Source organism: Labeo rohita, chromosome 10 (assembly GCF_022985175.1).
Source record: "Labeo rohita strain BAU-BD-2019 chromosome 10, IGBB_LRoh.1.0, whole genome shotgun sequence".
Taxonomy (NCBI): domain Eukaryota; kingdom Metazoa; phylum Chordata; class Actinopteri; order Cypriniformes; family Cyprinidae; genus Labeo; species Labeo rohita.
In genome coordinates, this window is record NC_066878.1 from 12,827,292 (window position 1) to 12,850,919 (window position 23,628).

Consider the following 23,628-nt stretch of genomic DNA (forward strand, 5'->3'; position numbering starts at 1 on the left):
ACTGATAACCACTAAAAGCAGGTGGTGACGAGGAAGTCACATGATGAACCAAAGCCAATCACAAGCAGCTTTTAAATACTTACATATAAAAGGCGCACAGTGTTATTCATCCAAAACACTCTGGGAATCGTTAGCATATTATGAGTATTACATATTACTATCATGAGTGATTCTGGATAAATTGGGTTGTTGTTGTTTTTTTAAATGGAAGTTGCGGTTCTCTTACGATTCTGAAGAAAAAAAAAACTTTACACAACCAAAAAAAATCACATATATCACATTCTGGAATCGGAATCGGTTTTCGATACCTAACCCTACTAAACACCATCATGGTAACACACATGAAACTGAAATAATGCAATAAACATTAATTTAACAACATTAGATGTAACATGCAACTCTAATGTACAAAACTGATAAGAAAAAACCTACAAAGAAACATAGTTATTTCACCAAAAAACACCAAATTTGAAATGTAACGCAGTAATGCGTAAATGTCAATTTACAGTAATTCACTATAAATTTGACATTCTTTTTCACTTTGAAAAAACGTATACTACCATACAATTACATCCAATGTCCAATACAGTTTTTCACTGTATATAGTAGGGGAAGTTACCGTTAACCATTTAACAGTCTTTTACTGTAAATTCACGGTAATTTTTTACAGTGTACCTTTACACAGACGAAGAACTAACTGCAAATGACTTTTCTTTGCAGCTAAAGAAAGAAAGACATAAACATCTTGGATGAGTAAATTATCAGGAAATTTTAATTCTGGAAGTGAACTTCTCCATTAAGCAACACATAAATTATTGCATGCTGATTTGCTTAGAAAATAATATGGTCCCATAAACTAAAATGTGCAATCAAATAATCACATACTTTAACAAGATACTGCTTTCTCAAGCATTTATTCAATATCCTCTTATCAGTGGTAAGTCATGAGAACATAAACGTCATGTGAATGATCTAAGTACCACAGAGGAACACAACTCTAGAAAGTTCCATAAAACATGAACTTTTAAGTAAAATGATCTGACTTGGCTGCTATCCTCGTGTATCTACTGAGAAATCAAATTGGCAACTGGCTTAAGGCCAACACTTGGTAAAAGCAGGAATTTAAAATAGTTGATGTTTCCTCTTTGCTCTCTTTCTAAGATTGCACTGCCTCCGCTAGAGAGCTTATGAGGAGGAGATGTATTTACATGGCTTTTTTGGAAAATAATAATTAAATTATCACCAATTTTATGTCCCCTGCTTAAGGGCCAGGAACTTTGGTTGTCATCTGACAATCGGCAGTTGACTGATTGTGACCTTGTCTGTTGAGGCAACATCGTTTCTGAACCGAAGGCAAATCAAGCTGGTACTTTCTAGGTGCTTTCACAGCACATTTCTGTGAGGATGCCAAATAAAATTTGATTGATTGACTGGCCTCTTGAATACTTGATTTATTGAGGTTGCGCTGAAGAGCTGCACATTTTTATGTTGTGGAAGCATCTTGCTATCGCTACAAGGTAAACAGCCAAGACAGATTCAATTACACCAAGCACATTTTAAACTTCTTAGCACTGCATATCCATACAATCAATGTTAATCACAAAGCAATTTGACTCAGAGATCATGGTCAGGGGTTGTCCCTCAGGAAACATCTCTAGAGAGTTCATATTGATGCGTACGCATGTTTTTGTGTGCAAACTTATTTTTGGGAGAGCACAAGTGCATCTTTGTGCCTACCAGGTATGAGTGAAACAGGTATGTTCTTAAATCAACACATTTGGTCCTGGATGGTTATTAAAGAGATAGTTAAACCAAAATTATTGGTCATTAATTACTCACCCTCATGTTTTTCCAAACCCGTCATTCATCTTCTGAACAGAAATTAAGATATTTTTGATGAAATCAGAGAGCTTTTTGGCCCTGCATAGAGAGCAATGCAACTACCACGTTCAAGAACCAGAAAAGTAGTAAGGACATCGATAAAATAGTCCATGTGACATCAGTGCTTCAACCTTAATTTTATGAAGCTACGAGGACACTTTTTTTGTATGCAACATGAATCGTGGTACTGTCATAAACGCACGTTGAAGACATAGAAAAGAAGAAACTGTTAAAGTTATTTTTGTTTTCTTTGCGCACAAAAAGTATCCTCGTAGCTTTATAACATTATGGTTGAACCGCTGATGTCATTTGGACTATCTTATCAATGTCCTTACTACCTTTCTGGGCCTTGAACGTGTCACGTTGCTGTCTATGCAGGGTCAGACGCTTTTAGATTTCATCAAAAATATCTTAATTTGCATTCTGAAGATGAGTGAAGGTCTTACGGATTTGGAACGACATGAGGGTAATTAATGACAGAATTTTCATTTTTGGGTGAACAATCCCTTTAAGATGGGGTTTTCAAATGCAAAATTTTAAACTTCCGCATTTGGTCTGTGCAATCTCAAATATTTGGTAACATTCTAACCCCAAAATGGTCGATCCAGCCCCAACAAAGATGATCCTACTCCAAAATCACACCACAATACCATGTGTTCCACGTGTGTGCACACATTAATAATCACAGTGCAATTACCCATTTTCCCCATTAGAGGATGCAGCGAACTACTACAATCTGACATACTTGCAGGGGCTGTACCATGTCACTCCAACAGTACGAACCATACACCTGGAACATCTCATTATAACATCAAATTACTCTACACTGTGCTTGATTGGTATACAGTATATAAGCTGCTATATAATTGTTCTCTATCATCTGATGAAATACCGCTGCCACTGTCAGCAGAACATTTAAACAAACATCTTCTAAATAAAAGTCTGCCAGAGCATAGTAAAAAAGGCAGACTTCAACATTTTACACCTGGTTAGACTGATTACAAATGGTTTATGAATAGGTCAGGTTCCTAAAATACCACAGTGAAGTTGTGAAACGGTTTAATCAATTTGTACTACACTAAATGTGCATATAGGCATCATAGCATATTTGTTTGTGGATGATGGCATGACCGAGCAGAGACGATTTCTGTCTCTACCTGTCTGTGTCACTATTAATGAGAGACAACTCTCAGTGCCTGTCTGTCTCTTTAAGCAAACCACCCCTCAGGTCCCGCTCATTTCACATGCTGTATTTGCAGAGTGCCAAGAGACTGGAAAATACACTGAGATAAAGCGAAACTGCAGTGATGTCAGAAAGAAGAATGAGAAGGAGGGGGACACTGAAGGAGGGGAAAAGAGCTTTGAGACGAAGAGCAATAAAGTAAATGAGGAAAAAAGAGGATAAGAGAAACTGACATAAGCGCGAGAAAGTCTTTCTGTTTGCGTTAGTTTTACACCTTCAACAAACGTCAGGCACTCCCAGCACACGGACTGCACGAAACTGAACGCTAAACCAATAAAAGTGGTACAATCCTAATCCCCTAAAAGTGATTGTGTACATGAGGATGTGTGTATCAGAGAGAGAGAGAAAGACGGGTGAGGAGGATAACGGTGTGTGCGAGTGTGTGAATTTGGCAGCGATAACTGACTCGGAACGCACGACTGCGATGCTCTTCCTGAGGTGACTGAAAACTGTCACCATTGGCACCTCAAGCGCTCTCTCTCGCGCACTCTCTCTCTCCTCCACTCTACCCATCAAGGACAGACTCGGCAGAGTGAAGGAAGAACAGTAGCGTTAACTCTCTCTCACCCTCCTCTTTTTCTCTCCCTTCATCTTTCTGTTTTCTCTTCTCCATTGTTCTCATTCATCATTCTTGTTCTTCTCCCACTCTCTTTTACACTCACTCGCTCGCTTTCCCTCACTCGATTGCGCTCGCTCTCCCTCCCTCACTTGTTCTCTCATGAATGTCACCTTTACTGGTGGTAGCCGCTGGATTTGCGCACACACTCAAATACACACACGCTCGCTGGCTTTGGGGTGGGGGGGGTAATGTAGGGCTGTGGGGAGAGATAGCGCGTGCCAGAAGAGGCAGAAGGGAAATTTCTCCGAGTCCATTCTTCTTTTGCCGGCTCCCGTCCTGTGACTCAGGGCTTCGTCCGTCCCAGCAGCTCAAGCAGAAGTGCCTCTGGACACGGGAGCGCTGGATTACCGCTCCAGATTATTATTATTCTTTTTTTTTTTTTTTTTTTTTTTTACTAAAGTTTGCCATAGGGACTGCAGGCTGACCATCTGCCCATTTCTGACAGGATCTGTTCCCGATTTGAGTCGAATAATTCCGCTGCTGGTGAGTGAAGAACTTTCCACGAGGAACAGCCATGTGTGGGTGAGAAAGCTCATCGTTTCCGTGTGCTAAACTTTAGCTTTGTCAGTGTTTTTGTCTTCAGGAACAAGACACAAGGGGAGGGGAAGGGAGAAGAGACGAGGGGGGGGGCAAATATGTCGGCAATGTCGCAACGATGACTTTGTCGGGCTCTTTCTGTATCTTTTTGTGGAAATGTAACCGCGTCGATTTACGTTTTACGGATTTGTCGATATGTGTTTAGCTAAACAAACATAATGAAGGACAAACCGTGGACAGGTTGTGAGTGGACCAGAACTTAACCTCTTCCCATACTGGAGGGAAACACACGGACACGTGAGGAACCTACCTGAATTCTTGGCTCGCCACACGAGGTTCTACCCTTGACTTTTATCTCTTCGTGTTGCTGGTACAAAAAGACAAGTGCATCCAGAGAGGGTCTCTTAGGCAAACAGAGACCCCCCTCCCAAAGGTGAGAGGGGGGGGAAGATGGCAGCTCTTGCCAGTTCTCTCATCAGACAAAAACGGGCAGTCAAGGACGACCAAGCCAACCGGCCGATAGCCAACAAACGGAAGCCGTGCCCCAAAAGCAACAAGTCCCTTTGCCAGAAACAAATTCTTGTTCTAATATCAAAAGTACGGTTATGTGGCGGTCGCAGAGGAAGAACGGACAAAAGACCAGGTAGGTTCATTTAGAACTTTTCTATTTCAACCACTTTCAATCGGTGGAACCACCAACTGAAAATGAAAAAAGTTCATCTAAAGTTCTTCTTGGTTTCTATGTTGACACAAAGCTGGTCTGAAATACAGTTGTCTCAGTGAAGCAATGCTCCATAGGTCACATAAAGGAGACAACCACTATGCTCATTATGTTGCAGTATTATGGGATTTATTCAGACTTTTATAAGGGAGAAAAGGCTTTGAATGCTATTTTATGACATGAATAGAGCCGGAAGAGGCAAGCCCTTTATAAGGTGTGATTTACAGTCTTTCAAAGCGTCCCACATGCATAGGCTATTCTGGGTTGCATTAAGACCTGCCCTTAGGATGCTAATTACTACCTCGAGACACATCATATCTTCTATGCTCGCACATGGGCAAGCATGCCTGCATATTACTACTTATTCCAACTGTGTTTCATAAAAGATTGTTACTCTGTGGTGCCATGAAATTGGAAGTTGGACTCCGGCCATGTTTTAGTTCCGGTAACCTTGCCATTGGCCAAACAGAAAAAAAACAGCATGCTCTCTGATTACAGCACTGATACTGAGACAGAAGCTCTGCGATTGTTATGCCAACCTACAGGGCAAAAATACAAAACACCACAACTCTGACTAGCAGTTTTATTGAAACAAAAACATCTCTGTTTAATGTTGCCGCCATTGGTTGTAAGCTTTGTAACATCTTGGGGACCAAACGCTTATGACATTGTGCAACTGACGCCATTGCCTAAGACTGAATAAAAGAACTGTCAATGTAAAAACAAAAGTGATAAAGACATAAGGCAGTGAGTGAGTGAGTGAGTGTGAGAGAGAGTGGGTGTTTTGTACATAAACGAAAATGATTATAGTCAGGGATATTAATCTGCCTCTTTATCTGCCTCTCTCACCAATGAACATGAAACGCGCCACACTGCAATCACCAGAAAAAATATGGGTATGAACAGAAACGAATGTGAAAGGGAGAACGCGTGCATGTATTTTTATAATACTGAAGTAACGCTGATAGCCTGTCCTGCTCCTGGGACTCTATTCTGTAATATTTACATTCCTTTGATATCAACTGAACACATTATCGCATTACGCTCCAGTACCGTTAGCATAATGTGATTTAGAGACATACTGAAATGCAAATATATTTTCGCACAAAGCTGCATATAGTACTCCACTGCTACTACAGGTGATATTTCTACTGCAGGTCTTTACTTATTCTAACCCTTACATCGAACCCTATGCTTGTCTAGACAAGTTAGCGCTGATTTAGTGCTTATCTACCAGGAGTCAAGGTTTGGAGGGTTCATATGGCCTTGTTACCCCTTCCTGGTAGATGTCAAACTATACACTGGTCTTTTCAGCAGGATAGTCCTGAATACCTCAATCTGTGACGTATGAGTCGTGCTTCAGAATTCAATCCATAGCACTCTGGGTGAACTCAAGCGGTCAAAAATTGACAAATTAGTGGGCGTCGCCTAGCCACAGCAGTGTGGGATCATGAGATCACTGCTGCATTGTCAGGTCAGTGATCCATATACATCCATCATAACAATGTCAAGCCCCTGCTGTACCCGCAACACCCTTCACATCTGTCTCACGCACACCTGTCTCTGGTTTAGGATGGGTTCCCTTGCTGCTCTAAGATGGCGTCATGGTCTCACACCCTCTGAGGTCGGCGCTGAGTCTACTGGTCTCTCGATCAATGCAGCTCATTAACGTATACTGATTAATCAATGATCACCCTCTCCGTTTGCCCAGTGCCCAATTTCACGCAAGGTGGAGATGGTATAGAAACGTAAACCACACACACACACACACACACACACACACACACACCGTTCTCTTAATAGCAGAGGCTGTTTTACACCTTTACAGTTTTATGGAGCACTTGGCTTCTGCGGAGAGTTTGGCTTTATTCAACAACAAATCTCCTTATAGAGGAGAGAGACAGAGCGAGAGAGAACCGATTATTATCAGCAAAGGAGTGAGAAAACCCCTCATACAGACTACTCTCGAATTTTCCTTTACAATACACAACAGCTTACAGGAGTGGATTGAATTCCATCTATACGAATGAATAAAAGTCAAGCAAACAGCTGTGAGTAACACCTCAAATCAGTGTCTAAAGTAATCTTGTCATCCAAGATGTTCATGTCTTTCTTCAGTCGTAAAGAAATTAGGTTTTTTGAGGAAAACATTTGAGGATTTTTCTCCATATATAATGGACTCATATGGTGCCCCAAGTTTGAACTTCCAAAATGCAGTTTAAATGCAGCTTCAAACGATCCAAAATGCGGTAGTAAACAATCCCAGCAGAGGAAGAAGGGTCTTATCTAGCGAAACGATTGGTTATTTTCATAAAAATAATACAATTTATATACTTTTTAATGTCAAACGCTCATCTTGTCTTGCTCTCCCTGAACTCTGTGTATTCTGGCTCAAGACAGTTAGGGTATGTCGAAAAACTCAGATCTTATTTTCTCCCTCAACTTCAAAATCCCCCTATATCGGTGTTTTACCTTTTTGGTTAAGGGTGTTTGATCTTCTTTGCATGTTCACTTTGCAAAGACTTGGGTCGGAACTTCTGCAGCGATGCAGGATGATTCTGAAATGATTTTTGAAGCTGAGGGAGAAAATACGATCAAAGTTTTTCCACATACCCGAACTGTCTTGAGCCAAAATACACAGAGATCTGGGAGAGCAAAACAAGATGAGCGTTTGAGATTAAGAAATATTTAAATTGTATTTGTTTTAATGAAAATAACCGATCATTTTGCTAGATAAGACCCTTCTTCCTTGGCTGGGATCATTTACAACTGCATTTTGGATCGTTCGAAACTGCATTTAAACTGCATTTTGGAAGTTCAAACTCGGGGCATCATATCAGTCTATTATATGGAGAAAAATCCTGAAATGTTTTCCTCAAAAAACGCAATTTCTTTACGACTGAAGAAAGAAAGACATGAACATCTTGGATGACAAGGGGGTGAGTATATTATTTGCAAATTGTTGTTCTGGAAGTGGACTTCTCCTTTAAAGATGGCATCTCTCCTAACATTAGAAACTCTTACCAGAGTCCAACAAAGCTCTGACTGGCTTTGAATGTTTTATTTTTTAGAAGACAACAGTGGAAAACAGCATCTTGAGCTTTCAGATGACATACTATTGCAGCATGTGTGCATGCGTGACGGCCAACTTGATGCCCAGTGCAGTTCTGATCACAGCACAGACCAATCAAAGTCACTCTGAAGATTTAGTTGCGAATTTTGAAAGTGTAGGGGAGTCAATTTGGTTACAGAATATGGATGTTGCTGTTATTAATAAACAAACTGTGTATGAACGTAACCATATTTAATCACTCTAAAACTGACAACTGGCAGATAACTATTTTCTGCTGCTGGGTAAATGCAGCCTTAGAGTTCCAGTGCACTCCATTAGGGTGGGAAATTAACAACTGTCACCAGCCAAGTGAGACTTTTTTTTTCTCTTTCACAGTTGTGGGTGAACCAGTTCAGTGGTGGAAAACATTTAAGATGGCTCAGATTGGCCTTGGATAAAAAAAAGCTGTCACTACGTAGTATACGTTTATGTGTACATTCTGATTAGATCTTAGAACAGGAAATGTTCAGGGTAAAAATCGGCTTATAATGTACGATTTCTTTTAAGCTGTCAGGATTTTGTGATTTGTGCTAAACATTTAGTGCCTATGAGGGAAAAAAAACTCCACAAATGCATGATGAACACTACTGTAGCTGAAAGAGAAGTTAAAGGGTTATTTAACCAATAATGAAAATTCTGTCATTAATTACTAACCCTCATGTCATTCCAAACCTGTAATTTTTATGATGAAATCCAAATCCTTCAAGGACCAGAAAGGTATGAACATTGTTAAAAACAGTCAATGTGACATCACTGGTTCAACTGCAATGATATGTACATACGAGAACTCTTATTGTGTGAAAAGTAAACAAAAAAAAAAAAACTTTATTCAACATTCAAAAAGAGAAGAAATTGCTGTATGAAGCCATTATTTTTTGGTGTTTTTTTGCGCACAAAAAGTATTCTCGTAGCTTCATAAAATTGAGGCTGAACCACTGATGTCACATGGACTATTTTAATGATGTTCTTACAACCTTTCTGGGCCTTGAACATGGTGGCTACATTGCTGTGTATGCAGGGTTAGTAAGTTCTCGGATTTCATCAAAAATATCTTAATTTGTGTTCCAAAGATGAACGAAGGTCTTACGGGTTTGGAACGACATGAGGTTGAGTAATTAATGACAGAATTTTCATTTTTGGGTGAACTATCCCTTTAATTTCCCATCCTGCATTCAACCTTCAAAATTACTAGGTAGGAAATCAAAAAGAAGAAGAGAGATGAGGTCTACAGATGTGTAACAAGGAGAATGCAGTAGTTCTGCTCTGGGTTCGGTCTAAAGGAGTCGCTCAGGGCACGAGGACGTGGCACTGGAGGAGGACAGCATTAAGCTGACCGCTGAAGATGGGCTGTCTATCTCGCTTACTCGACAACACCTGATCACACTGCACAGTGTTAGGTAGCCTCTCATCTGAGTACTGAGAGTGCCAGGGGTCAGAAAGAAAGAGTGAGTGAAAGAGAAAGAGAGAGAGGAAGAGACAGTAATGCGGCGAGGAAGGAAGTAAAGGAGAGATGGAAGAGGTGGAGGAGAGGAAGGAAAGGAGGAGAGACAGGTAGAAAGACAAAAAGTGAGTCACTGCAAAAGACAGAAGGACATGCAGAGGGAATTCAGAGGAAGGGAGAAAATCACTGATGATTAAGCAAAAGTTCTGGCAGAGAGTATGTTAAATTAAAACTGGCAGCCTGTACTTTCACTGCATGAAGTTTTTGTTCCTTTTCTTATGTTAAAATATGAGAAAACACTTTATTTTAAAAGAAAGGGTTCAAGTTCTTCTGCTATGCTTAAGTTGTATGAACATGCAGAAAGCAATTTTTCATTCTTCAGTTGGTAACAACAAATATTGTGTCTACAGTTTGGGGGCAAGACACCGCACAGGGATAAACACTACAAAATGAAAGTACAGCCACAAGACCTAACATTGCATAATAAAACTGCATACTAACATTTTCTGTCTAAGCTATATCAAATTCAACTCCTGGCATGACCATATAAAGAGTAAACCTAGTAATGTTTGGCACAATACCTGCAACATTCATTTAAAAATCCACCTGGTGGAATTTCATCTGCAATGCATAGCTACAAGTTCGTCAGCAAAGCGCAGTAGACCAACAGAAATAGTCTGTATATATACAGTTGAAGTCGAAAGTTTACATACACCTTGAAGAATCTGCAAAATGTTAATTATTTTACCTAAATAAGAGGGATCACACAAAATGTATGTTATTTTTTATATAGTACTGACCTGAATAAGATATTTCACATATTTTTTATTTTACACATTTTTTATATTTTTTTTATTAATGATGTTCATGAGTCTCGTTTGTCCTGAACAGTTAAAGTGCTGACTGTTCTTAAGAAAAATCCTTCAGGTCCCGCAAATTCTTTGGTTTTTCTGCATTTTTTTTGGTATTTGAACCCTTTCCAAAAATGAGTGTATGATTTTTAGATCCATCTTTTTACACTGAGGACAACTGAGGGACTCCTATCCAATTACAGAAGGTTTAAACGCTCACTGATGCTCCAGAAAGAAAAACAATGCATTAAGAGCTGAGGGGTAAAAACTTTTGGAATTCGAAGATTAGGGTAAATTTATTTTGTCTTCTGGGAAACATTAAAGTATCTTCTGTAGCTTCTGAAGCGTGGTACTAAATGAAAAAAACAAACAAACACACAAACAAAAAGAAGATATTTAGGCAAAATAAGAAAAATGTGCACATTCTCATTCTGCTCAAAAGTTTACACCCCTGGTTCTTAATGCATCGTTTTTACTTCTGGTGCATCAGTGAGCATTTGAACCTTCTGTAATAGTTGCATATGAGTCCCTCAGTTGAGAAGTCTACTTCCAGAACAAAGATTTATATATTATGTACTCACCCCCTTGTTATCTAAGATGTTTATGTCTTTCTTTCTTCAGTCGTAAAGAAATAATGTTTTTTGAGGAAAACGTTTCAGCATTTTTCTCCATACAGAGGACTTATATGGTGCCCCGAGTTTGAACTTGCAAAATGCAGTTTAAATGCGGCTTCAAACGATCCCAAATGCAGTTGTAAATGATCCCAGCTGAAGATTAAGGGTCTTATCTAGCATTTTGCAAGTTCAAATTCAGGGCACCACAGCAGTCCATTATATGGGGAAAATCCTGAAATGTTTTCCTCAAAAAACGTAATTGCTTCATGACTGAAGAAAGAAAGACATCAACATCTTAGACAAGGGGTTGATTACATTATCTGTAAATCTTTGTTCTGGAAGTGGACTTTTGTGTATGTATGTAAACTTTTGAACATGGACTTTTTTATAAATTAAATTATTTTTTTCTTGTGGACTATATGTAAACGTCTTTTATGTGAAATATCTTATATAGGCCAGTACTAAATAAAAAAAATAACATGCATTTTATATGATCCCTCTTATTTTGGTAAAATAATTAACATTTTGCAGATGTACAAGTAACCTAATAAGGGATCTAACCAGTATGTACACAATTGATTATGAAGCTGCTGGTACAGACACTGAAACAGAATTTTGTTTGTTCTCTCTCTGAGCACACAACACAGCACTTGTTCAAGTAATTATTGAATTAAGATGTAGTTCATTAATGATTTTGTTTTAGTCCACAAATGAACTAAAGATGTACTGCACAGTTGCCACTCTCAGGTCCCTCTGGACGATCCTATAGGCAGAAGTGAATAAGATATTGGATGAGAGAAGTAAATATGACAGAAATGAAAGACATCAAGGCATCATGTTACTGGACAGTTAACACTATTGATCCCCATGTCAGGGCCGGTGGGACGATTAGTGATTGACCATCTGAAAGAGTCTAATAATGTGGCAGGAAAGAAAACCCGCATGTGACTAATGGCCCCTACTGAGTACCTTTTATTGGTGTTAACATTAGCCAAGGCATTCTCAGAGCTAACAGCATTAATCTGTTCTATTCTCTTCTAGCGTCCTTCCAAAATAGCACATTTGACAGGTTGCAGATAGGTCACATCTAGTAATTTGCATTTAAAAAAAAAAACTAGTACTTGTACGTTTACAGACATTTCCTTTAACCCTAAAAAATAATGCAATGCATTATTCTAAATACAGGTAAAACATCAGTGAAAAATCAATACAGAAAATGTATTACTTTGTGCCCTATTTTTAATGGACTTTTCTTGGAGTGTAACATCCACACTCCAAAACAAGTCCAAGTCGGCTGTCCTGTCAGCTCCAATTCCGACAAATCTCAGCTGCAGCAATCACTGCTCACTACCATCTGTATGAAATGAATATCCGATTAGTTTTGCGGCTGCAACAGCAGCCAAACGAGTTTCCCAGACTCTTTTGTTGATAATGAGGACGCCAAACATACAAACATCAGCTTACGCCGTTACACAACCAAAGATTGAGAAGGGTTTCATAATCTATCAAGAATTTAATTCCAGATGAAAAGATATTTAAAGCTGAGGGGATTGATGCTTTTGTTTTGAAGGTTTATTTCAGTGCTGCCTCTGGATTGGAGTGCTGGACTTGTAGAAGCGGATTGTGGAAAAGTTCCATCAGTTTGGAAGAGATCAGATTAGGACTTAATTTGCCTGAAAGAGATCAGAGAAAAAGCAGCACTGAGATAAATGCTACTAGCCTCTGATTAGTATGAGTGAATTCAAGGAGCAAAGAGTCACGTATCATATTCATCAAACACTATTGATAAAACAAAACAAAACAAAAAAAAAAACACACCACAAAAAAAAAAAATGGAAATGAGGCTCAAAAATTGGCATGAAATAGAGGGGGGGGAAATGTATCTTCGCAAAGCTGAATTTGGTATTTGGGGCAAAAATCTAAAATTAGTAGAAGCAGAGCTTAGTAAGAAAAGAATAAAGAATGCTTTACCTTCATGGAGCTTTTTGGTTACAGCACAGCCAAGGAGCTTTCTGGGAAAAATACATTTTAAAGTCAGGCAATGCAAAAGCGTAGCATTTTTGTGAAGGAAACAACGCTCCAGCAGCATTATCTGCATACAAACAAAATGTAAACTACGTTTCTTCCCCATTTCAAAAGATCCTGTTAAGTCTTTGAAATCTTCAGGTGTCATTTATGTGAATGACAGAAACAGAAAGTGGTGCATTTGTGATATCTTATCATATTAATTACAGTGCTATAACTTTATATTTTGCTATTTGCTTTATATGCGCTTAAAACCTGTAATACAGAAAGTAAACAATTCAAGACATATTCTCTGAAAACAATTATTAAATTCATCTTGCTTAAGTGTGTTTCCTCTGGAAGAAAAGACACATGGTTTAAGAAAATGATTTTTGCAGTGTGCCGTTTTAATGCACAGATAAATGTAGAATGAGAATTTGAGTTTTAAAGGGATAGTTCACCCAAAAATGACAATTCTGTCGTTGATTACTCACCCTGTCGTTCCAAACCCGTAAGACCTTCGTTCATCTTTGGAACGCAAATTAAGATATTTTTGATGAAATCTGAGAGCTTTCTGACCCTACTTGGACAGCAACGGTGCTACCACATTCAAGGCTCAGAAAGGTAGTAAGGACATCAATAAAATAGTCCCAGTGACATCAGTGGTTCAACTGTAATGTTATGAAGCTACAAGAATACTTTTTGTGTGCAAAGAAAAGAAAAATAATGACTTTATTCAGCAATTTCTTCTTTTCAGCGTCAGTCTAGTAGTGTTCATTTTGTCCGGTATTTTCAGATTTAATCTAGGCCCATGTTAAATGTCCTCGTTAGTTTTTAGCATATTTAGTTAACCTTATCCTATTTAGTTTTAGCCGACTAAAAGTTTCAACATTTTAGTCTAGTTTTAGTCAAAGAAAATCTAAAGTAATTTGGTCTAGTTTAAGTTGAAGAAAATCTGAAGTATTTTAGTCTAGTTTTAGTTAATGAAAACTTAACATTTTAGCAATAAGATTATTATTAATTAACTGTACAGTGGTATTAATTTTGGCAGCCATTTTTAATTTAGTCTTAGTCTAAAATGCACATTTCAGTTATCATATTTAGTCAACCTTGTCCTGTTTTTGTTTAATCAAGTTTAAGTCAACAAAATGTAATGTATTGAGTATTTTAGTCAGGTTGTTGAAATCTTGGTCACATTTTCGTCATGCTGTCTAATGGTTAAACTGATAAAAAATGATTTTTGCTCAAAATTATAATCGTAATGATTGTTGTTTTTTGAGAAATGTACTTTTTTCATTTCAGGTATTGCACTTTCACCAGTAAGCACAAAGCAATGGAATGTGGACTCATACACATAGCTTATTTTACCTCATCTAGTGTACTGATTTATTATACTGTAGGCTTTTTACTATATAAAATAATACCAAAGACGTACACGCTACATAATGAAAACTGGTAAAACAAATGAAAAATATTGTAACAGTGAAATTCCGAATAGTAATTCCAAATTGTAATACCCTATTTTCTATTAAAACAACAGCGTTTGAGTAAGTGCATTTATTCAGCCACCACAATCGCAAACAACATAGTCAAAATCTCATGATAGAACACAGACCGGCTGACTGACACATTTACTTAGATCGCTAAACTCCAGCTCGTTTGTCAGTGTTTTCAAATTATCGTCAGCAGCGCTTCCGCAGTGAGAAGCAAGCGTGTGCGCACAGTTGCCAGATTGCTTAAAAAAAACAAAACACCAGGCAGGATTTCAACTCTTGATATCTGGCAACCGCATATGAAAGCTCGCATAGTAGAGGTGTGTAGAGCAATCTGCAATAACATTTTGTCCTCTTTTTTTGGCAAAATTAAAAGAGATTTTTGGTAACGTTTTTTATTTTTTGAATACATCTTGGTCTCGTCTTTATTCGTCAATGAAATTGCATGTTGATATAATCATAGTTATTGTTTATTCACCTTTGTCATGGTAAAAAAACTTGTCAACAAACTTCTTTCATCATAGTTTTCATCAGCAAAATTAACACTAATGCATACCTTCATAAAATTATGGTTGAACCACTGATGGACTATTTTAACAATGTCCTTACTACCTTTCTGGCCCTCGAACGTGTCAGCTGTCTATGCAGGGTCAGAAGGCTATCAGATTTTATCAAAAAATATCTCAATTTGTGTTTCAAAGATGAATGAAGGTCTTACGGGTTTGGAACGACATCAGGGTGAGTAATTAATGATTTTCATTTTGGAGTAAACTATCCCTTTAATATTATTGTTCATGTTTCACAGATCTTTTCTCAGAGAGTAAAGGAATTCTGGCACCTTTAGGTACTGACAGAAGGCAATTGGGCTTTATTTACCCTAAAACGATGAGTAAATGCATCAGAATCGGAAACGCCCCCATGCCCTCTCGTCTCACTGCCTAATGACATTGCGAATGACAAAGAATGCCTTAATAGCCTCTCTCACACAGCAGCTGAAATTGAATTTGTGGATACTTTGATTAAACCTGACAAGGACAGATTGAGTTTGACCTCTAACAAGAGGGAGACACACAAAAGAAGTGTGTTGGTGTGTGTGTGTGTGTGTTAGAGGGGGCAGATGATAAGAAGGAGCAGACAGAAAAAGGTAGACATTTACCTCAGTAATTTCTGAGCACTTAAGTGCTGGTGTTGACGTCATGAGCGGGCAAGGCTCCATTACTGTTGGGCTGTCATCCCAGAGAGTCAGATTGCTTTATAGTTACATATAACACGTCCACCACTGCAAGTACCGGAAGCAAACCAGCATGTAAAACCACCTTTCATTCAAGTTTTGTACATTCAGCTGCCTGCGCGACAGTATTTCAAAACTTGCTAGTCGGCATTTATACATACTTTCAATCTCTCATTTTGTCAATTCAGAATAGACGACAATCAAATCGGACATGGCTGTCATCTCAGGGGACGGTCCCTTGAGGTCGCATAATAATGCTGACAAGGTCATGTCAAACACACAACACAGAAAGACAGAACGACTGACGTGTCTGATTGGATTATTGACCTCTAAAAGATTAATACCCATAAACACTCAGTAATGTTCACCCCGGTGGATCTTATGATAGAAACGTGGCATTAGAAATGTAATTGTTTGCCATACTTCACAGAGTGAATCTAGCAAAATTAAAAAGAAAATTTGACTTTGAATTTGAAAAAAAACACAAGGACAGATTCTCAACCTCCTAGATCAACAATTTTGCTGGTCCTGGAACAACATTATGATCAGACGATCAGATTTGTAATGTTCAGGAATTCTTTTTTCTCTCTGATTTAAGGGGTAGTTAATGTTTAGGTTTAGGTATAGGGATTTGAAATTGTAATATTAAACAGAAAACTTAAAATTAGTGAGGTAAAAATAAATAAACAAATGATGTTAGCTTTGTCTGAAATAGTTCACCTAAATAGTGACATTTAATTCCTCCAAAGATGCATTTGGACCATGTTAGTGTATATTTTGTGCCCATAATATATATTAATTTATTAAATATTTATGTTTACCTGCACACCATATGACCATTAACCAGTGTCAGAGAACCGTAACATGCAAATGTGATGCCTAATTATTAAAACATTTATTTTGAAGTCTCAGGGGTAAAAAGAGGTGCTGAAGTCTAATTTTGTGGGGTGTGCTTTAAAATTAAATTAGAAAATTTATTTTGATCGTTATTTTAAAAATAATTTATTTTAATTTTACATTTTTATGATTTAGTTACTTGTTAGCCTTTCATTAAACTCACAAACCCCAGTTTGGGAAACCTTGATTTAATATAATGTTTAATGCACTTGATGTTATTAATTAAAATAAAAGGAATATAATTTCTCACTCTTTGTATTTTTACATCATTATGGTACAAGATTATCCTGTTTAAATCAGTGTGATAAAAAAGTTAGATTAGAGTAAGTAATTAGAAGTAATCAAAAAAGTAATCTGATTACATTACCTAAAACGTTACTACAATGGAATTTGGAATCAGTAACGGATCACAATTTATAGGAAATCTATCCACCTCCGTGCACTACTTATTACATTTTAAATATGGTAACTTGTTATCTGTAACCTATTACATTTCCGAAAACACAATTGAACGGCATTCTATAATTACCCATTTTTTTTAAAATTGTTTTGATAATTAAAAAAAAAAGTATTCTAAAACTGTTTTAATGCATCACTACTGAAAAAGACTAATAACAGGTAAACATGCCTGAGCTCAGTAGACTATAATTTAATTACTTTGATTTCTGGGTAGAAAATGAAATGAAATATCCAATATTCTTGGATATTCTTGGAAAGGCAAAACATACTAAAACGTTGGGTTTGTGTACTTAAAATAAAGCAAACCAAAAATTAATTTAATTCAGCCAACTGTAATGCAACTGCAATGTGTAAAAGAATATAAAAAAAAACAGAGATGCCTATGGGCTCACATTTAAATATGAACATCCATATCCATTTTTTTTACAGATAAATTAAAAGGTAAATGTGTGCTCTTGCAATTGCTTTCCATCCTTGTAAATACATAATGCACTAGAATCTCTTGCCAAAACTGGAGGGGGTGTTTACAGGGAAACCTCTGCAATAGAAAGATCGAAAGAATAAGAAATAGGGTTAAGAAAAGAAAAAGAACAGACCAGGAGGGAAGATCTGATGAAGGAGGTAGACATAGAGAGAGGGAAAAGAAGAATGAGAAATGCGAGAGAGATAAGAGGCGAAAAACTGCTGAGAGTTGCAGAGAAATAGAGACAGCAGAGAGAGAGGGGACTGGTGGGGAGTCCTAATAAAGGTTGAGGGAAGCCCTGGTAGTTTGGCCTTAGTCAGGGAGGGGAGTCACAGATGCCCTTGGCTGCTCGCTGAAGCAGCGCCTGTAATTACTCTGCACTCTCTTATCATTACGGGGTAAGCCGGCATCTCACAGCTATAAAGCAGCACACCACACTGTACCAGACACTCTGTCCAGAACCTCCCATACACATACACCAACAAATACACGCTCCTTGCACATACACGAAAGGTTACTTGACAGTTAACCTCTATCGATCCTGTGAACACCAGCAGGAAAACAGGGTGCGACTTTTGGCTCTGCTACAGTGTGACTGATCAAACCACGCACACATAATTGAACGAACACATGGAGGTTTTGTCTTGGTTATTGTATTTTCTGCCTGACTTTAAGAAGCTGCACTGAGCACTGCTGCATTTTAAATAAACAGCCAGAGCTCTCAATACAAACGGCTGAGGAGGACATCCCGCTCCGTACTAGAGTCCTACATTACAGTGTATGTGGTGATATCGCAAGTGGGCAAAAGATAAGCAAGAGACAAAACCGGAAAGCACCAGCAGGAACATGATTAGCATTACTGCATTTGTATCACTGTAGCTAGTGTTGGGAATATCAATGCTTGGCTAATAATGCCAACATTGCTTAATTCTGCTCTCAGAGGGGTTGGTTGTACAGAGAGGATTGTTGGTTAAGCAGGATTGTTGGTTTGTATGTTGTATGTTGGCTGTTAATTTCCCAAGTGTTTGTCACTCTCAGAAAAGCAGAAAAATAGCATGTAACAGTACGAGAATCCCTCAGCCAATCATATTAATTAAAAGTCATCGATGCGTGAGATTAAATTAGACAGAGCTAGGGGTGAAAAGGGGATCACTGTAAGCTGGGTGCAGAGATATAAAGAAAAATGAGAGGAATGAGAAGAATTGCAAATATTTTCTTTAGCAGGTCATAAGATGGCACAAACAACATTGATAATGTGCCATCTGCAACGCTGCTCTACTGGAGTATCAATAAAGTGGATAAATTTGCTACTGAAGACATAAAACAATCAAAATTGATTCTGTTTACTTAATACACATTCCTAGTCTTGTGCATGTTGAACCAAAAAAATGTTTTCATGATCTTTTATCAAAGTGCAGTAGCTTGTCCCACCTCTCAAGTGACTTCCCTGTTTCTATCTTTATTTATCGTTTCTTTTATCCTCCCACGTTCACGGAGTATAAAAGCAGAGCAGACTCATGAAGCAGACTGATCTTTCACCATGCTCTGCTCCTCACGGTTACTGTTTCTGGCTCAGAAGCTTTACAGAATATCCAACTGGAATAAATCAGAGATTTTTATGAAGAGAGCAATTTTAATAAATTTGCTGGTAAAGTGGTGTAACGTCTATGGATATTATCTATACTTGGGGTGTAATGATTTCTGAAATGCACAGCATTTTTCTCTGATGTATTTCTTAAAGGGACAGTTCACCCAAAAACGAAAATTGTCATTAATTACTCACCTTCATGTGATTCCAAATCTGTAAGACCTTCGCTCATCTTCAGAAGACAAATTAAGATATTTTTGATGAAATCCGAGAGCTTACCATGAATAGACAGCAGCGGAACTACCAAGCTCAAGGCCTAGAAAGGTGTGCAAGGACATTGTTAAAAACAACTTTATTCAACAATTTCTTCTCTTCAATGTCAGCCTTCGCCCACATTTTCATAAGAGTACTTGATGTGTGGTGCTGCTGACGCAGGAGCCAGTGTTCTGACATACAACGTCCATTTCTGTATAATCTGCTTCAAATAAGTAGAGTTTGGGCAAAAAAATTGTAAGTCATCCTCTCTGTCAAAATCTTCAGACATGTTTACGAAGACTGTGTATGTCTTCTTCTGCTTGTAAACAAGGCTCTATGTCAGAGTGCCGGCTCCTGCGTCAGCAGCACCACAAGCATACATCGTGGCTCTCGTGAACATGCATCTAAGACTGACACAGAGAAGAAATTGTTGAATAAAGTCGTTATTTTTGTTTTCTTTGCGCACCAAAAGTATTCTTGTCGCTTCATAACATTACAGATAAACCAGTGATGTCACATGGACTATTTTAATAATGTCCTTACTACCTTTCTAGATCTTAAACGTGTCAGTCGCATTGCTGTCTAAGCAGGGTCAGAAAGCTCTTAAGATTTCATCAAAAATATTTTAATTTGTGTTCTGAAGATGAATGATGCTCTTACAGGTTTAGAGTGACAAGAAGGTAAGTAATGAATTTTAAATAAAGTGACACAGTGACAGTAATTATAAAAAATGGTATAGACTGTAAATCTGGCAAATGCTTAGAAAAGTCAAGTCTCATTTGATATTACTTTAGAAAATTGGGAGTGTAAACTCAACTCTAATAGATTTGATATTGTCCCAATCTCCAAACAGGCATTTTAACACTTCTAAAAGTGCTACTGAAATAACTCCCAAATAGAGTTAAAAACAACTCCACATAGAGCTAAAGTTGACCTTCAATAACTGAGGAATACCCGTGCAGTCTAACACTAGCCAGAATTGAATCCCATGTAGTATACTGAGTTAGAAGCAAAACTATTCATATTTCACACATATGGTAACTTCAAAATGATTACATTACCTAAAATGTGTAATGTAATGGATTATGTTATATATATGTATATTTCCGTAAACACAACTTCAAAAAAAAAAAAAAAAAACAAATGCCAAAAAAACTATTTAATTACCAATGATAAACAGTACAAACACAAATTTATTGGCACATAGGTAATTATGAAAATGTTCAAGTTTTAAACCACTTCCTGACCTGTTAAATCACTAACTCACCTCTCAGTTCTTTTATTCCTGATGTCTGCCGCTGTGCAACTATAAAGTTCCTCACTGTATGATGTGCTGAATATGAAGCGAGCTTTGAAGAGTTTGTCACTGTCGAAAAAGCTTGTATTTTGCTTTTAATTGCCTTCTTGTCCACAATGATGTAGAGTTTCTGGATACTCTGTTTGTGTTTTCTAATGCAGAGCAGGAAAGGCTGGAAGGACACAATGGTCTGAATGTCTGTATAAACCTGTAAAGAAAGTAAATAACATTGTCTAAATTCAAATTCTTGCAACAAATAAAGCAAGACTCCATCAAACTAGACTTCTATTTCCAAAAAAAAAAAAAAAAAAAAAAAAAAAAAATACATAAAGGCACATTGTACAATTAAAAATACCTTCAGAGACCTTAACAAATGCCTCAGGAGAAACAATTTCTGCTGTCCTATTGTGACCTTTTGTAATTGGAGGAATAGCAGCAAGATAACAACCTCAACCTAGAATATACATTAAAATATCTGTCGAAAAATGTTAAACATATAAATAAAAGCAAGAAAAAGTTTACCTTGCCACAATCACTTTCTCCTTGGGCAGATGTATTGAGCTAATCAATATATATGCTAGTCGTATCCTTGGTATCTTGCAGTCTCAATAAAGTTCCACTTTTTAAAGAGCTCCCTGACAACCTCCAAAGAGCATCACGATGTTCTGGTTAATCTTGCATATATGATAAAGTACTGAATCAATGCATTATTCAAGTGTACAATAGGTTATGCATAAAGTTATAATACTTTTATTCAAATAAACTCTAATCATGAGCTGATGAGTTGAATAAGCCTTGCTAAAACATGCAGTGATGGGTTACTCGAGGACTAGGAAATGCGGCCTTAAAAAAGACAAAAGTTTGCAATGCCTGCAGATTTCCATGCTCCCTTTTATCACTTAGTGGCAGTCAATTCACCTCTGTCAGGTGGAAAGCCAAACATTTCTGACGCTGCAAAAAGTAAGATTAGCCAGATCAAAATTTTGATTTTGATCAACTTTAAAGACTACTGCATTAGGCAAAAATGCTCCCATGAATATTTTGCAGTTCATCTAAAGTGTATCACAGAACCTACCTGCTTGTATTTATCATAGCCCCCGATCAGTTTGTCAGCCCCTCTTGCAAATGAGTTTTAAAATGTGCATAGTTTTGATTCCAGTTTTACAATACTAAATACAAATATCTTAAGAGAAACAAAGATTGCAGGTTTTAAAACTTACTGCAAAATGCCACATCAGTTATATATATATATATATATAAAAAAAAAAAAATTAAAAAAAATAAAATAAACAAAAAAAGACAAATACTTAGTTTGTATACTCAAAACAATACTGAGGTGTAGCTTGTGAGCTGCAGATTCAGTTTCTAAAAATCAAGAGTAAACTTTAATTTTATGGACATCTGTGACTGCTTGTTAAGCAAGTTATATTACATAGCTCAAGCCATAACATTAATGACTATAGAAACAATTATTCAAATAAAATGTAGCTTAAAAAGCTCTCTGGAAAATAACGCTTTTATAAGGTTTGTTGTTAGTTACAGGTAATATTTCTACCTGAGGTACAGCAACTAGCACCCTGATTACTCACCTACCTGTACATGTTCTAGAAGTGTTTATTTGAACGCTAAGAAAACGTAATCAAGTTCGTTCTTTGACAAGTATATTGAGGCATTTTACAAAACCGAAACGTTAATTAGAAAGACGATATTACACAGTGTCAATAGAGCATCTTACCGTTTTTACTGAGGTAAAATCCCGCCCATTTTTCAGGCTAATGTCTTTCAAGAAAAAAAAAAAGACTGATATTTAGATATAAATATTATATTAGAGTGCATAAATAGGCAGATGTATTTTACACAAAATGCTATTATATGTCATAATACAGGTATATTTCCTTAAATGGACAATATCCATGCACTCTCCACAGAAATCTTACGCATTAACTAGGAGGAGTGATGCTCAAACTGTCAATAAAACTTTTATTTTAATGTTGCTTAATTAATTGTTAATTTTAAAACCTACTACTACTGAACTTAAGGTTAAAAAAATATACAAAACCTTATTTTCACATGAACATTACTGGATGATTCCTGAAGCAGTTCAGTGCGTCATGATCAGGATGATTCGTCAGAAATCGTAAGGTCTCTTTGAATGATTCGCTAAAATAATCATTTGCTAATGAATCGTTCAACACTGGTACTGTACTGTACATTTGTGTGTATGTTTCTGGGCACAGGAATGATACAGGCTTATCACAGATTTCTAACAGTTTTGTTTTACACCCTTTTGTACATTCAATTCAGATTTCGAAGGTATTCACTCGAGGCACCGGAAAGCGTTGCAGGAAACACTTACAGTAAGCGAAAACTAAAACGTTTTGTTTACTCTTTGACCCTTTATTTTGTTAACTGTTTAACAAAGTAAAGGTGCTTTGTTCCCCATTTAATGACCAATGCTTAATCAATACTTAAATGAAATGATGATAATGAAATTAAATGTTAATAATACTGATTTGCATTGGAGCAAATGTAAGTGTCCTTGCTGATGCTTCATTGCTTGATTTAGAAATAAGACTACATAGTTAATTCAGATTCAGAACATGTATTTCTCAATAGTTATTTAGAAATGTATAAAAGGAAGAAATTTCAGTTCAGTATGTAACCAGTAGTGCCCAAGCAACAACGTTTTACCATATTTTGGATAATTCCTGTTAAAATACTGTTTAGCTGTATAGCTCATTGGACTGAAAAGAGCAATGGTGTGTATGACAGTAATAAAATGGCAGATGGGAACAGTTGCTATTAAAATGGGATTGATCCATAACGCTTAGCGAAGAGATAGCTGAACTGAAGTGTAAAAGTTGTATTATGTGTAACATACTGTATATATTCCAGGGAGGGATAAAAAGATAAAGATAAAAG

At 37.1% G+C, this 23,628-nt stretch overlaps 1 protein-coding gene across 1 annotated transcript in view; it reads left to right on the forward strand.

Annotated features, from left to right (window-relative positions):
• The first annotated feature begins 3,511 nt into the window (after positions 1–3,511).
• Positions 3,512–23,628, forward strand: part of fgf11b (fibroblast growth factor 11b) — a 65,339-nt gene continuing 45,222 nt past the window's right edge. The window contains exon 1 of the mRNA XM_051121842.1: positions 3,512–4,923. Coding sequence (XP_050977799.1) covers positions 4,731–4,923 — 193 coding nt within the window. The 5' untranslated portion in view covers positions 3,512–4,730. The remainder of the gene's footprint in view (positions 4,924–23,628) is intronic.